The 16799-nt window shown below is 39.6% G+C and overlaps 1 protein-coding gene across 7 annotated transcripts in view; it reads right to left on the bottom strand.

Annotated features, from left to right (window-relative positions):
- The window catches only part of plxna2 (plexin A2), a 217896-nt gene that overhangs the window by 98807 nt on the left and 102290 nt on the right, over positions 1 to 16799 (bottom strand). For all 7 annotated transcript variants that reach the window (XM_081609239.1, XM_081609235.1, XM_081609236.1 and 4 more), the window contains one exon: positions 789 to 889. In XM_081609239.1, the coding sequence (XP_081465365.1) occupies positions 789 to 889 (101 nt within the window). The remainder of the gene's footprint in view (positions 1 to 788; positions 890 to 16799) is intronic.

Below are 16799 nucleotides of genomic sequence, written 5' to 3'. Positions count from 1 at the left end.
GATAATGATAATTGCAGCGCCACTGTGACACACGCAAATATCCAGCTCTACCTGGGTAGGAGTGGGGGGTGTAAGCAATGGATTTAAGACGGAGCAGCTAAGATAATCTCTGCATGCTAGAGACAAAGAGGAACATAAACAATGACCGTTTTACTGCTGTGTTAAATTTACTTTGTGTCCCTTTCTTTATGATTTCATAATCTAAATGTATATAAAAAAATGCATCAATAGTATTTTGCAATCTGCATATCAAACACATGGTTATCTACTATAGCCAAATTTTTTTTCTTTTGCATTCTTTATGGATGCCTAAGATTAGTTTTCTTGTAGTACATGTTCAGTCCCAGCAGGTGTCACTCATGGCTATTATGCTTATTCTTGAAGCAGGATGTATAGACCCCAAACTTTCTCAGCCTTCTGTGGATGACAAGTTGTTAAAGTGGACATCTCTATAAGTCTTCCACATCTTGTTTTTACAAACCGAAATAGTTTTATAAACTGAATGAGATCACTTTCTTTAAAAACCATGGCAGAGCAGCGCGAACCTATACAGCTGCTACAAGTAGCTTTAAACCAGCTCTGCACCTCTGAGGCAGCAGCTGTCCATTTCCAGGCTGGAGCTGTCTGCTTTTCTCAAGCTCCATTAAATCTGAAATAAATGTTAAGACAAATAACCTTTATGCTCTCTGTGAGGGAAAACTTCAGAACACTTAAACAGAGACGTCAAGCTAAATCTGCCAGGAAGAAGAATTTCTATACAGATATGACGGTGACTGGTGGATACTTACATATTATGCAGGACACACCAGCCACAGTGGGGATCTCCGGAGCTCAGACACTCTCCACAGGTCCCATACTGCTCACAGGATTCAATAGGAACCTGGGTAACCTGTGAATAAAACAGGACGTCTTTGAGATAAAGTATTTACTTTTTAGTCCAAAGAAAATCAATTCAACTCGTTCTTACAAGGCATAACAATGCTCCCAACATCTATTGTCAGACCTGATAAAAAAATGTATAGAAAACCTTAAAATAACCTTTAACAGGCTGATTAAATAAATCTTTAATCAACCTGTAAATGCAAGTACATTTATTCAGAGGAGGAAAAATTCAATGTTGAGAAATATATTTAACAAAATCCCTGGTGACACAATAGCTGAAAATCCAAACAATTTATATGACAATGAATGAAAGCGATGATGAAACTTACAAAATACATTCAATAACCCATGACTTCATATTTACACTTTCCTTTAAGTGTAAATATGATAGAAGCCTATTTCTTTTTGCCACTCTTCAAAATGGGATTGGAAGCCACGGGGCTGAATTCACATTTAATTTGTCACCACATACAGTTAGACAGATGACAATAGGGGTAAAAAAAAACAACAAAAAAACAACTTTACTAATAAACAATAATGTAGCATAAATTGGAATCTTGGAATTATCCATTCTCAACACACACTGTCTAAATGGATGAAGAGGTCCAACATCGCAAACTTAAAATGTGTCTTACTAAACCTAACTGGGACTTTGTTGCTAGAAAGCTCAGTCTTCCTCTTATCTGACCAAACACTCTGCGATGATACATGAAAAAGCGTCATTGATACATGAAAAAGCGTCATTCATGGTCAACTCAACCCAACATATTTTATCAGACAGAAAAAGTCTAACACTTACAAAAAAAAATCCAATGATTACCAATAACCTGGTGAAAGGAAGTCCGTGACGTTACTTTTTTTTTTGGATGATGTCAATTGTACTTAACTCAAACCATGAAAACAGCTGTAAGCAGCTGGGACAATTTGGCTGAAAAAAAGGAGGTTTCTCTGCCATCAGTGGACGTCTGTGTGCCCCAGGGGCGACAGTCCACGTCCACAGATCCTGTGCAAATACGCCCACACATGGACGAGCGATGACAGATGTAGAGACTTGATTGGAGGAAATGTGTCAAGAGCTGAAGCTCCATCTTTCTTTTTTTTTCTTTTTTTTCAAAAAGTGTAACTTAGCTGCATAGCAAACAAAATGTCAACATGAATAAATCTGAGGTGGTTCAGACCAAAAGAAACATCTCATGTCAACCATGACCCATTAATCCAAACAGGACAACCAGTCTGCAGTCACTTCATGAACAATAATCCTTAAGCTTATCCTATTACTTTACAGGACAGATATTTTTTACTTGCATGAAAATACAGATGAGTTTCCACACTGTACTGTATGTGAAAACAACAGGAGAAAAATACCAAGCACACATCACCTCAGGTAGCCAAACACTGAGAATGTGAGTCAGCTGTGTGATCCACAACCTATTTTCAGCTGCTACACAACATACTCCCATCCCTCAGTGAGTGCTTTGAAACATACAGTAGTACTAGGTGGGATGTACACATGGGCATTCCTGATTTTTATTGCTGCCATGTAAACTGTGATAACTTGCTAGTAAAGGGTGCTGCAGTATTTCTGTGTTTTCAAAAATATGAGTAAAACTTAAGTTTTATAGCAAGTGTCCTCTCACACATGGCGTGACTTCTCCTTACATAAATAATGAATGACTGCTCACAAGAAGAAGACACAAAAGTGATGATGGTGTTTTTATATGTTCTTACAGATCCTATAGAGAACTCAGATTCACTGATTGGTGAAACTTTGTTGGTTGTTGCAAAAATAGCTTTTCCAATATAACTTAGAATTTTATTTAGTGCCATGTTGGATTATTTTCTGTTTAATTTCACATAGAGTTAAGTTCAGAAAATAGAGAAGTTATATACCACTGAGTTTGGAGAAACAGAAGGAAATTACGTTAAAAAAGTAAGGCTTACTAGTTTATTAAGGCTGGAAAAAATCCATTGACAGAATGTGCTTCAGTGATATAAAATGAGGTAAATGCTCATTTAGCTTCATCCTGATGCAAGCTAACACCACAGTAGCTGATTTTATAACCTACATTTTAGTAATGGTATTTCTGTTTACCATCAGTAAAACTCAAAACCTGGGAATCAGTTTTTAAGTAACGTTGTTTTAAAATAATAATGACGAAAAAGAAGAAAGAACATCATAGTTCTTTTCAGTGTATGATATCTGTGCATGTTTGTGCATGCTTTGAATGCATGCATGCAAGTCCCCCCGGGTCAGCCATACTCACTGTTGTACCTCATCATGCCAGGACCAGCAGTTGCACACACACTGACAAAGCACCAAAATAACCTAAATGAATACAGCGGATAAACAAATGAAGGGAATCTCTGAATATAATGCAGATTCATTTTCAGTTCTCCGTCTTAATTTTCTGCACATTGTCCTGTTGGATAATAACAGCAGATGTTGAAAACATTTGGAAGCTCCTCTGTAAAATGTGGGAGAATGAATGAGGGGTGCAAGTGACACCCTTTAGTAGCTTTTCAAGACTGTACATTACACATACTGGGTGAACATAATGTCCAAAGCTAAATCAATTTAAGTTTGTGGATGTAATGTGACAAAATGAGAGAAGGCTTGTGGCGTGTAAATACTTTTGCAAGGCCTTCTATGTAATGCATCGAGTTTAAAAACAGCTGACAGTGCAATTTGGAACATGTGTCTGCCATTGCAGTGTCGCTGAAAAAGTTGAGGGCTGTTAAACCTGTCAGCTGGATCCAAAACCTGAGAACTATATGAGACCCAGGCTGTATAGTATTCCTTGTTTTGTCTCCGCAATCATCCAAAAACTTCAACATCACCCATCCACCTGTCTGCCCCGAACCCTGCGGCAACTGAGAGACGGTCCCACAGGACAAAGGAAACCATTGACACCGTCGGGATTTGACAGTCCATGTGGCACTTCCATCGCGCAGACTCCTGTTATATTAACCCCCTGTCACTTCAACAAACTCCATTTGTGTGCGTGTCTTGCCTAGCTTCAGGACAAACAGGTGGCGCGCTGTAATGAGCTGCAGACGGGGGTCACATCAGCAGCAGAAGCGGCAACTGATGACAAACAAGCCCACCAAGAGCGAAACTCGACTGAGTGAGGGAAGCGGCAGCTCGGCGTGCGTGGGCGCGCACAGCTCAAAGCCTCAGCCCAATGTGAGAGCGCTTAGCTTTAGCAGCAGCTTGCATCTGCTTGAGTTTCATTACCTCCACCTTAAAGAAAGCCGTCAGATCCTTCCCAAAAGCATGCACAAGTCTGACGAAACTTAAGAGTGTAACTTTCACAGAGGCCCAGCCAGAGGAAAGGGTTACAGTGTGGAGACAGCTGTCAGGGAGTGGTGAGGACAGGGGGTCTTCATGGTCCTTATGGAGCTGTATGTAAACACAGACAGAACAGTCTGACCTGGCAAGCTGAAAGGAAGGGGAACCGCATCGAAGAGAAGAAAGGCAGCAAAGAGGTGAACCCTGAGATAGCACAGCATTATGGGGGGAAAAAGTGTGCCTTAGGTATTAAGGGTTTATCTTTCTTTGAGTTTTGTGATGCTTAGATAGGGCCTGGGTCAGCGGTGGAGATGAGGGGGACGGGTTGAGGAAGGGGCACACAGCAGCTGTTGCCCAGCACACGCTACAGTCACTCATCACAGCAGGCCTGCACAATGAAGCCCCTTCTCCCACTGCGCGTGCATGTGTTTGAATGAACACATGCACAGCGCCGTAACGGATGTGCAAACTGTTGTTTCTGGGTTTTCAAGAAAGACAAAGAGGGATTGCATGTGATCCGATAGCCGGTGTGAGTTTCTTTGAATCCGTTTCCCAAGACGACATTCACTTAGAAAAGTATTCTGACCCCTTGGAAATTTCCATATTTGGTCACAACAAAACTATCGCAGTACTTTATTGAGATTTATTTTAATTACCCAAGATAAAGAACTGTATAACTGAAGTGAAGGAAACATTATGCATGAGTTTGTGGTGATTTACAAACTGGACTTTGTATGACTACTTTCAACAATTGCATTATTTACCACTCTCCCAGAAGGGACTTATTTTGTCAAGTGTATTAATAATAGTTGTATTATAAACACATTCTCCCATCTGAGCTGTGGATCTCTGCAGCACCTCCAATGAACAGAAATCTCTCGGCTTTTGTAATGTTTTATCGAATTGAAAACCAAATATCCTTCCCAAGTCACTTATAATTATTTTCAAAGTATGCGCTACCTTGCATACTTTGAATATGGACGTCCGCCGGACGTGTTCACGCAAAGATAAATCTGTACGACTGCTTGGTGGGAAACAGTATTCACATAAGATTGAGAGTCGGTGTAACGAGTCAAAAGGATGCACTTCTGTCAAACTGCTATTTTGTATCAAACTAACAGGTGTGCAGTGAATACCTTCAGCACCCAACCAGCTCAAACTTAAAAGTATCCGTGTGGGAAATTAATGAATTTATCACAGAAAATGTAGGCCATTAGTACAGTCGTCTTTGAAATCTCAGCCATCCACAAACACCAAGTATTTGGTCCTCTTCAATGCCTACAGCTACTTTTTTTGGTTTATTTATTTTCCTCATGTAATGTACTCCCCCCTCCTTGAAGAACTCTGCTCCCCCCTGCGGGAAGCATGCCCTTAATTTGAAAAGCCATGTTCTATCGCACAATATTCCAATAAAACAATGAGGTTTATGGCTAAAACAAAACAAAAAAAAAGTGAAGAAGGCTTAAGGGGTACAAATACTTTAGAAAGATACGGTAAAGATGACAATATTGTAAGTTTAGCCCTGCCAGAGAGAAGCCCTGTGCCCTACTTTTAAATGAATGCTAATAGAATTCCAGCTGGAGTTGACCTCGCAGGGGGTTATTCAACCACAGAGGCTACAGTGGAGTCGCATACAGGAGCGATCAGGGTGACAGAGTGACAGCTGAGGGTTAAAACAGCTTCCTCTCTTTCAGCGTTAGTCTGAATAGCCTTCAGATCTCATTATTATAGCTGACAAGTAGCCAAGGAATGAATATTCTTACATAGCCACATTAATGCCTGGCTTTAAATTACAGTTTTATGCAAAAATACAGTCCAAAGTTCTTATTAACTGAGATTAAGTAAAGCAGTAGGTCTTTTTCACGAGGTCCTCTTTTATTAGTGAGACAAAGAATGGTTAGGAATTGTGAAATGGCAACTTTTACAACTGATAGTGACTTGTAACTGTCTAAATGGTCTAAATGAACTTTAATCCCTTTACAGCTATACAGAAACTTTCAGCAGATAACAGATAAATTGGTGTTCTGTTTTATTCCCTTACAGAACTTGTTGGATTTGGAAATTTGTTCAATTTTTTGTAAATCTCAGAGGTAAAGATATTCATACACAAAGACTGTTTTTTGTAATGCTGGCAGTGCTAACTGCTGATATAAGATGCTACAGATTGCTTAAAAGATGCAATCTGTCTGTTCTTAAAACAGTCTCTCTGAGTTATTAACAGTAACTCGTTGGACCAAAATATTTTTCAGTTCTGTTGTTGTATAATATGGTTCTAAAAAAGAAATCAGAATTGGCCAAAATTGTTTTATGTAGGTCAAAATTTAACAAAAAAAACAGATCAGAAATGAAAAGTAAGAAGTGTAATATTGGGGAACCATTGTTTTTCTGCTCAGGTGTCCGTATAACTTTTTTTGATAAAATAGTTTTTGTTTATTTTGGTCTTGGTTCACACTGAAATCGCTCCTGCTGTTTATGCCAGCACTTTCACTTATTGTGAGTAAATTATCCACTCTGCTTGGCAGACAACAGTTTTCCTGCCTTTGATTTGGAGACCGGGACTGGACTTCCTTCTTTTTTAGTTTACATTACACTCCTAGACAGGACGCCATATTTGACAGGACACAAATTATGGAGGTAAGGAATTACAGAAATCCAGCTATAAGTGCATTATTGATCACCATAATGAATGCAGAACCTACTGTGTTTTAGATGTACCACATGAATTAACTCCTGTCTATTGAGAAAATCAAGCCATTCAGCAATAACGTGTTTTTTTTTCTCCATTCTAAAACAGAATGAAAAAAAAACATACCAAAAAAAAAAAACAACAACAAAAGAAAATCCCTGGGGACAAATGTTCCTAGAAAGAAAAAAAAAATCCTGTGTGCCTTATTTTTAAAACGGTTCTTGGAGAAAAAGAAAATCACAAAGGAGGATCGAGATTTCTCGCAGTGGCAACAAACAGAGTCTGACAACGTATGCGCACTACAGAGAAGTAAGGAAGACTTTCATCTGTTCCCTTGTCCGTGAGCCTGAGAATGAATGGTGGCTCAATTTCTGCCCCTGTGCCCCGCTGCCCTGAGACCAAGCCGCGCTCACTGTAAGTCTGTGATGGATGGGGGCACGAGGGCTAAGCATGAAGAGAAGAAGGAAAAAAGTTATAAAGGAGGACAGAGCAGAGTGGAAACGGCCCATTGCACGCGGTTCTGATGGGACCCGGTGTGTGCAGCCAGATGTGCCATAGCAGCCAGAGTGAAAGAGAAAGCAATAGGAAGAGAAAAAAAATCCCAGTCACCAGTAATGGAGAGGAAACTACTTTGCACGCTGTCGTCAAGGCAACAGCCAAGGCTCTGACCTCAGGTACACCTCCACATCTAGCTGCACCAACACCAATCCCTCTAACCTTCAAAACCTTGAGCTGTTGCATGGCAAACAGCTAACACCTCTGGGACTTCCTGTCATCTACACCTCCTTTAAAACATGTATAAACACATAAGCGCGCACACACCAGTGACCCCTCCTTCTACACCTATCCATTTTTAATGAGAGTAAGCCAGGATACCACGTCACTGGAATGAGGCACATCGATCATGAACACAATACCCATTCCAGCAGAGAGGAAGAGAGAGAGGCACGGGAGGGGCCAGTGTAACCGAGTGAGTGCGTGTGTGTGTGCGCATGTGTTTGCGTGAGCGTGTGTGTGTTTGAGCGGGACTAATGACAAAGGCACAAAAGCAGAGCAAATACTTGCTGCTGAACGAATGAAAAGCGATGAAATGTTCAGTCTCGTACTCCCACAGTGACCCTGCAGCCACTCTTTTCTGCATTAAGGAGACCAACACAAGGACGACTGAACCTTTAATCTGCTCTAGTAATCCAGCTGAGGCTTCTGCTCAGGACAACAGCTACATATCCCCCTGCCTCACGCTCTCCTCCTCCTGGTCCCCTCCTCTAAGATGTAAATCCATCCACTTTACCATCAAAGACCCTAAGCATATCTGCCCTGTGGTGTTGTGGTGTCTTTTCCATAAAAATGGGAGACTCTCTCTTTGCAAAGAAGCTAAACCAAATGAGAAAATGAATCTTAAATGTTCCCTTTTTTAATTAACTTTTAGCCAGAGTTTTCTAAAGATCGATGGACAAATGGTCGGACGGATACTCATGCAAACTTGGAAACTACCTGGATCTAATTTGAAACTTTCTTAGACTGTGAATGAGCCCCCATTCTTCAGAAATAAAAGTGGGATAAATTACTCGCCTTACGCAACCTGAGGGTTCAGTCAGTCGCTCAACTTGTCATTAATATTCATTCTAATTCTGGCTAGAAGTGAAAAGCGAGGTGAGAGGTTCTGTTGAAGTGTTGTGGCTAGTCCAAGGATAATCATGCCTCAAGACTCGCACCAATTACTCCGAGCCTGATTAAGGACAGAATTGGGACACGGTCGTGATTGCCGGGCTGTGCGGGTTGCTGATCTTGTAAAGGCCCTGAGCTGAATGTGCTAAGATACCACCACAGCTGGGAGATCCGGTCATTTAAAACACATTCCAGAAGCTGATAAAGTGATTACATTTTGCAGCAAACAGTCCTTCTCTTTGAGTATTTGAAACAATCTACAACCTTTGTATCCTGCACATTTTTTTCTACAGTCTGTCTTGTGCTGTGTGTGTAGAAGCTGCTTCTTGAAATTGCTTGTTTTCCCTTTTTGCTGCTGTTGCTGTTGTTACAAATGTCAGAAGACTCTGTGACAAGTCATTTAAAGGAAACAAGTTTTATGTAGGAATTCAGGATATTGATTTTCTTCCACTGCATACGATTTCTTACATGGGTGCCTAATGCAGAATACATTGAGGATACATAAAAGTGGAATTCGGAGAGACGGCAATATGTGTATTAGAGTCTCTTCTGAAGGTCAGGCCTTTTTCTGCTAGGTGGTTTTCTTGGATAACTGATTTTGAAATGGGAGCAATATATTCAGGGTATTATACTCACTGATTTTAACAGGCCAAACATGGGAGAGGGAAAGAAAAGGCTGATGCTAAATAAAATGACACAGCTCTGCTTACCCAAAGAGCCATCTCACATACTCCACAAATAATTAGGTGTGAAAATAGGAGCTTTTAACCAATACCGTCAAGGCCAACACCTCTCAGCACATCTATCGTATTATTTTGCTAAATTGAAAGATAAAACAGACACACACACACATATTCTTTGTATTACTCGACTTAGTTTGAGCTCTGAGATCTAGGTCAATTGAAAACATCAAGACATTAGAGCAGAAAGAAGGAAAATTATAATGTATCCGTTAGTAAGAACCTCATGCTATATTTAAGCTAACTGATTTAGAAGTGATAGCAGGCTGAGGTGGTTATTGAGCTAAAACTGATGACTTTGATCATTTTCCAATCACAGTTTAGGGCTTAACCCCCACTGAAAGCCCTTAGTTCCTGCCAGACTTGATCCCTGGCAGCTCATCAGGAGGAACAGACTGGTGAGAGACAAAACTGCCAGGGAGCAAGAAAGGGGAGGAGCAGGTCAAGCATGTGCCTTCTGACCGAGGTTTGAACTCTAAAACGAAGCGGCCATGACAATTAAAGCTAAACGTGAAATATATAACAAATTTTAACTACTGTAGCTTATGAAAGTGTTAATCTTTAATTGTTGCATCATAAACACAAACATCGTATTTCAAGGAGAATATTTAAGACAGATAACACAGAGTAGTGTCCATCTGAAAAGTGATGCTCGTTTTCCACTATTTTGCACTTTTTTTGTTGTTCTAAATAAGAATCTGAAAGGACAAATTGTTTTTATCTGCAAAAGAAGTATGGCTTCGGAGAACATTTATTATTCACCAAGACAACGACGGGAAGCATCCAGCTAAAGCTACACGGAAATGGTTTTGTCTCTAAACCAAAATCAAATTGAGTATGTGAATATGTGGCATAAATTAAGAATTGATCTTCACCATCCAATTTAAGCGTGAACTATTTTTTGCAACAAAAAACACATTTGTTAAGTTTCATATACTCCAAAACAATCAAAACTGCAGCTGGAGTTAAAAGTGGTTTAACTGAAGCAAAAAGCAGCAAATAAAATATTGACATATAATTTACTTGATAAAAATTTGTTTTATTTGTCTTCAAATTCATAATGTTTTCCTACTTTCAGTTGGCCTTTCATATCACATCCCAAAGAAATACATTCAAGTTTTAAGATCTAACATCGCAAAATGAGGAAATGTTTGAGAAATATGAATCCTAACACAGGCAGTACTGTAGCAATAGTTTTATATTCAGTCTTTAGAAAGAAAGCAGAAAGCAGTTATACTGTATGTAATGCTATTTTGCCCCTGCCTGTCAGACTGTATTTGTTTTCTAGCCTCTATTATATTGTTCATAGATAACGTAGAATCATTAAAACACCTTCCATGGTCCTCCAGCAGCAATGGTTCACCTTTTCCTTCAGTCTAAGCAAAGAAAAAAAAATATGCTCATGCAGACATGAGAGCGAACACATGCCATACCGAACAAATAAACCAACCAGTTCTACAAACACAGCACTGAATACCAGCCGGAGTCCCCCAAACAGGCGGTCGACATTATAGATTAAAGACAAAGTGGGGCAGCGGGCGACATAAAGAAGATGGAACAGTCCGCTAATCTCCGTTTACGTGTGCATGTGTGTTTAGATATTTACAACCCAAATGCCTAGAGGGCGGAGTCAGAGGGAAAGGTGGGAGGCAGGGGAGGGAATGTGAGCGTAGAAGTAATGGAGTGAAAGAATCGACCAGTGAGAAGGATGAAAAATCCAACAAGTCAATGGAGCCAGGAGTTTATCAATTATGTATGTCCTCAATCGCCTTTTTGGTGAAGGAACGGAGGATCGTATGATAAACAAGAAGGTGAACGTTGTGTGTGCTTTCCATCATGCACAAACTGAGCTTTGGTACGTATCTAACTGCAGACCTTGTTGCTGAAAAACGCCAGGAACGCTCTTCAATACCTCCCATCAAAAATTTGATTCATAGCAATAGAGACAGAGAGAGATATTGATTTTTCAGCCACTCCTTGCTATCCGTTTCTGCCTTTCACAAGAATACATATTTACTCAATACAAGTAACAAAAAAAACTTTGAGACTGGCAAAGAGAAACCATGGTTACTTACTTATGCTTGATTTAACCGTTACTTAGAATAAAAGCAAACTGTCATGCAGTGCTAAAGATACTCCAGTTATCAGTCACACTTTCCTATTTGAGGTAAAGATGCTCAGATAGATATTAACATTATCACATTAAAGTCTCTGAATTTTTACAGACCTTTATTTTCTACTCATCTCCACATCTCTTTTCTTCCTCCGCTCTAAACTATCACTTCTCCACTCTTGGGTTCACTCTTTTCTGTGGCTGCTGGTCAAGGTGGCTTCCTTGCTGTCTAATTCAGTCAGGAACCTAAAAAGGAGGATATCCATGCTGGCTAACCACTTTGAACCACCAGCTCCCTTGTACCAAACTTTCTCACTGGTAACATTTTACTGACATTAAAATAATGGAAGCAAGTAGCTGCAGATGTACCTGAAGATGTTTCTGGATGTGCAACTGTGCATGCATGCAAAAATCTAAATAAAGCAAAGTGTTAAGTTAGTGTTAGTTAAAGATACTTTTGTTGCAAAAGGCTCCAGGTCAAATAACCTTTTGCAATTTGTGCAAAATTTAACAACAAATTATGTTCCATAATGTTTAGGCTTAAGTTATTTATATTTTAATTTCTTTCAATAGGTGATCTTTTAGGGTTGTCCGGGGAAATCTCCTACTGTTATCTAGATTGTGTTAGCCTTTCTACAACTTTTATAACCCAGTGTATCACAACAAGGATGGCATTATGGTTCTGACAGTTTTATCAAACCTGAATGATAAAATCCTGAGTTCACTTCCTCTGTATATTAAGCCAACACTTACAATGACCGATATGTCAAAAAATGTTTTATTGGTTAAGCAATTTTGACAAACACAAGGGTGAAACTCAAAAAATAAAAGCATAGTTCAAGTATGTATTTCAGTAACTTAAAACAATCCACTATTTTGCACCTCGTAATGTCAATTAAACTAAATGTAAGTGCCATAATTCTGCACTGCCGCTGAACCAATTACATTAGGAACTTTGTGTTTTATTAGACCACATTTCTTCCATATTGGTGTCATAAAAGGCTGCATTCTTCCACTTAGCCACCATCAGACATCAGAGCAAATTGTGTCCCAAAGCTAATGGCCTCAGGTTTCGGTAAAGCACCCACTTCACTGCCTAATATGGTATGAAATAAGCAGTTGGTTTTGAAATCCCACTCTTACATTGGTAAAAACTCTAATGTAATGGTTTCAAAACTGTAACCCTTTATTCATTTTATAAGTCATAATCTAGGATTTGCTAAAATAGATCCAAATACATTTCCATCTCTGCCAGACTTATTGTTGGGGGGAAAAACTATCCATAATATCAGTCCCAGGCCTGACAGCTTTGTCCAGGCCTGGGACAAGATAGTATTTCATGCTTCCCAATTAGCATTTTCACTAGTAGAAAATGAAGTCATGTTTACAATTAAAAGATATCACTGACACTGCACTGTCTAATTCATTCTTCTTCTATCTTCTCCCCGACTCTCCTCTAACGTCTTGCCCCTCCTGTCTGCTCCATACTTTGGATTTGTTTTTTATTTTTCTTGTTCAAACAGGTTTTAGTTTTTATCAACTTAAAACCCACCTGTTTAGAGTTGCTTATGGCTAAATTAGGGTTAGAGTGCGGGTTTTGATGTCTTCCATGTTTTTATGTCTTTAATGTTTTTAATTTTTTTTTTTTTTTTTTTTTTTTCTTCTTTCTTTTATGTATGGGGAAGAAAGTGAAAAATGAGGGTGGAAAATTAAAGTGGAATGGAAATGGAATGGAACCAGTTAAAGTCCGCGGGAGGGCAGACTCCTCTAACTATAAGTTAGTTAAATTCTGTGTGGGACGGCGGCGTCCTCTGGTAAGGGAGTTTGTTTTTTTTTTATTTTTATTTATTTTTAATTTTCTCTCTTTCTCACTGTTTATTTCTGTTTATGTTTTAATTATGTAAAGCACTTTGAAATGCCTTGCTGCTGAAATGTGCTATACAAATAAAATTTGATTGATTGATTGATTCCTTCTCTAGAATCCTAGTGACTGTTGTAGTCGGGTTTATGCGTCTCTTAACAACCTGCCAACCAAATGGGTGTTTCTGTGTGGACTTTGAATGTTCTAATCGTACATAATTGTTTTCAAGAAACTCCAGGCTCCAAGCAGAAAGCAGAAATGGTTGTTGGATCATTTAAACCTTTGGTCTGGCAATGTTAAAACTGCTAAAAACATGATAGCATTATATTTGTTTTGGCTCAAAGAGTTTCACTAACTCAAATTATAAAAGCAAAAAAATGAAATAAGGGCATAATTATGGACCAACTAATTTGTGACCATAAGTATATAATGAAACATCTTCCTTATTTTAACACATTGTACAGCATTGTGATACCAATTACCAAGATAAACATAATAATCGGGATTCCAAATCATCATATTGTTACCAACTTAGTATAGTGCAAATCTCTTTTCTTCATTGCCTGATGATGCCAGATTACCGTCCATTTCTGTTAATTAACATGTAACATCTGTTGCATCTTTGTGTAGAACTCGGTGTCACCTCATTTTAGTAACAAAGAGATGTGCATGGCCTTCCTCATTATACATTTATTTATAACTCTGCTTTACCGACTGCACTAAGTGGTGGTAGCTCTTTGACTGCTTTCCTCATCAGTCAATCCACTTGTGTGGACCTATTTTTACCCACCTGTCCGGGCCGCTCGTCTGTGTGACAACCTTCATGCTTGTCGCCCCACTGTACCTCTTTCGATCCATCCCTGCTCTCGTCTTTGTCCAACTTGTCTGAGTGTCTCTCAGTGGGATCCCAGACTGTCAATGCAGCCAGTAATGAGGTGTATGCTTCAGTCAGCATGTGAGGAGTTAATAAGGAAGCAGCACAGGCCATCACACATCAACAGGCATTGAGTGTGTGTGTCATGTGTGTGTATGGAGAGTGTGTTGGGAGCCTCCCTGGCACACTTAACGGCTGTCTGTCGACCAACGGGAGTATTGATTTGCAGTGGAAAAGCAGACAGAGATGAATTCTGATCCACAGAGGGACTCTGCAGCGCATGTCTGAGTGTGTTTTTTTTATTTTTTTTGTAAGCATGTGTGCATGAGTGTGTAACAGCATGTGTGTGTGTGTGCGCAAGTGAGCATGTTTGTTCTCTTTGTTTCAGCCTCTCTTCCAGCATACACCATGTACATACAAATGAAGGGTTTGGATACACCCCGCTGCTCTCAGGGCTGTTGCTTGTGGGTACACATGTGTGTCTGTGTGATGAATATTAGTCTGTGAGGAGCAAGACGGCGAGACGGATAGGGAAGGAGGTATTGATAACTAGGTTCAGGTGGTGAGGAACACATCATCTAATCTAAAACTATGCGTGTGTGTGCGTCTATGATTGTTTATGATTTATGTGTTCTGCGCACGCTACTTGGGCAATATGCAAACTCCAGCTCAGCGGGGCTTCGGCACTGAGATATTAATGGGATTCTGAGGTGCTGGTGAGGCTCTTCTAAGACCTCATCAGACCTTTTAATAACGTCCATGATTGATTCCAATTTGAGCCTTTGGTTGAGAATCAGAAACGCAAAGATTGATGGAAAACTTTTACATCGAAGAAAATATTATTAGATTTGGCTCTAAATAAATTCTGTGGAGTTAGAGGAAGAAAGCAAACTGCGAGTGATCTTGGTTGGTGTGTCTGAAAGTGCCTGGGTGTCTTTGTTTGGCAGTAGAAGGAGAAAAAAAAATCAACATAATGAGCCCAAACTGCCTTTGTGTCTCACTCTCTTCGTCTCTCTCTCCACCCTCTGTCTTTTTCTCTCTCTCATCGCACAATTTTCAGACAGCTGCCTCTGTGCAGCCAAATTAACTGCTCCCCAGTTGCTTTTGGAAAGTGGGAATTTAATAAACATTTTGCCTCCGAGGTACATGGTGCTTGTGGTTCCAGAACTTTAGTTTTAATTGCCTTGAGTGATAAACTGCAGGTTTCAGACCCCTCACTCGACATGCTTGAGCCCTTTGCTGTGTTGCTATATCTGGAAGCTCTGTTATCCTTATGGTGCCAAATATCAGAACTAAAGGTCATCAACGTGGTTATATTTCAAAGAAGAAAGAAAAATACTCTTCATTTCTGGTTTTGGCTACCCTGTTGCTTTACTAATGTTTTTACTCAAATATTGATTTAAAGTGTTATTTATTTTACATCTGAGAAAATAAAGGAAATACTGCTAAACATACAAGATGTCAATTATACAAAAAATAAAATAAAATAAACAGTGACTTACAAACAATAAAACTAGGGCGTATAGAACTGACTTAGGCCCTAGAGTAAAAATTATATTTTTTGTCAAAATCAATCCACATGCAAACTGCAGTTTCAAAATGCTTTCTAGAGTGAGTTTATTTTAAGGGGAGAATTTTTTTTCCCTTTACATCCAGGTGAACATAAAGGCTTTTTGAAAACTATTAAATATCTCAAATGCATGTAGCATTTTGGTTGATTTCTAATTTTACTTTATTATATTCTTTATGCCTACAGGTGATCTTCATCTCACTAAGATCACACATAAACACAAATATATAGCAACTATCTAAGCAGAAAATCACTATAGGAATGCCTACAGGCATATAAAGATAATCATTTATAGTAACACATATATTATGAAGTGATAGTACACCAAAGAAATACATAAAATCTAAGATACACACATTATTAAATTTAATCTTCAATGAGATTTTTTGGATTTTAAAGCGTACTGTTATTTCTTCTGGGCACCAAAAGTTTTAAAAGGCTACCTGGCATAATTTAATATCAAATACACTCCCATAGACAAACACGTACACATATTAAATCCACACTTGCACAAACTAGGCGATGCAATAATCCATCACTAAGGTGGAGGCTGACAGTTTTGTCAAATTGAGCCGCAGGGAATCGAAGAACGGCATTGTGCAATTGAGTTCTCCCATCGGACGCTGCTCTGACAGCAGAGAAGAAAGGAAAAGAAGACAGGAGAAAGGGGTGGAGAAGGGTGGGGAAGGGTGGGGAAAACTGGGGAGTGTGCTGCACAACTCCAACACACGGAGGGAGGGAAGGACTGAGCTGCCCTGGGTGCCCCATCAAAAGCAGAAGTCTTCCTGCTGTGTCCTGTAAACCTGGCCTCGCGAAGGACAGACGAAAAGCATATTGCAGCCCTGGCAGCATGACCACTATCAGTCAGTAAAACACACACTCACGCACACTGTTGCAAACAGCTAGGCACAAAAGGTCACCTGAGTCTCTGCCAAAGACAGCATATGAACTCAAGGTCTGGTTAAAAGGCAACCAGTGACAAACTCATTCACATGTGGCACACACACACACATGCACACACACACACACACACACACACACACACACACACACACACACACACACACACACACACACACACTTTCAGCCATTCAGAGGGCAGCTGGTGGCGTCATA

This window comes from Poecilia reticulata, chromosome 7 (assembly GCF_904066995.2).
Source record: "Poecilia reticulata chromosome 7, P_reticulata-male-v2, whole genome shotgun sequence".
Classification (NCBI taxonomy): domain Eukaryota; kingdom Metazoa; phylum Chordata; class Actinopteri; order Cyprinodontiformes; family Poeciliidae; genus Poecilia; species Poecilia reticulata.
This window is presented reverse-complemented; position numbering and strand designations above follow the sequence as displayed.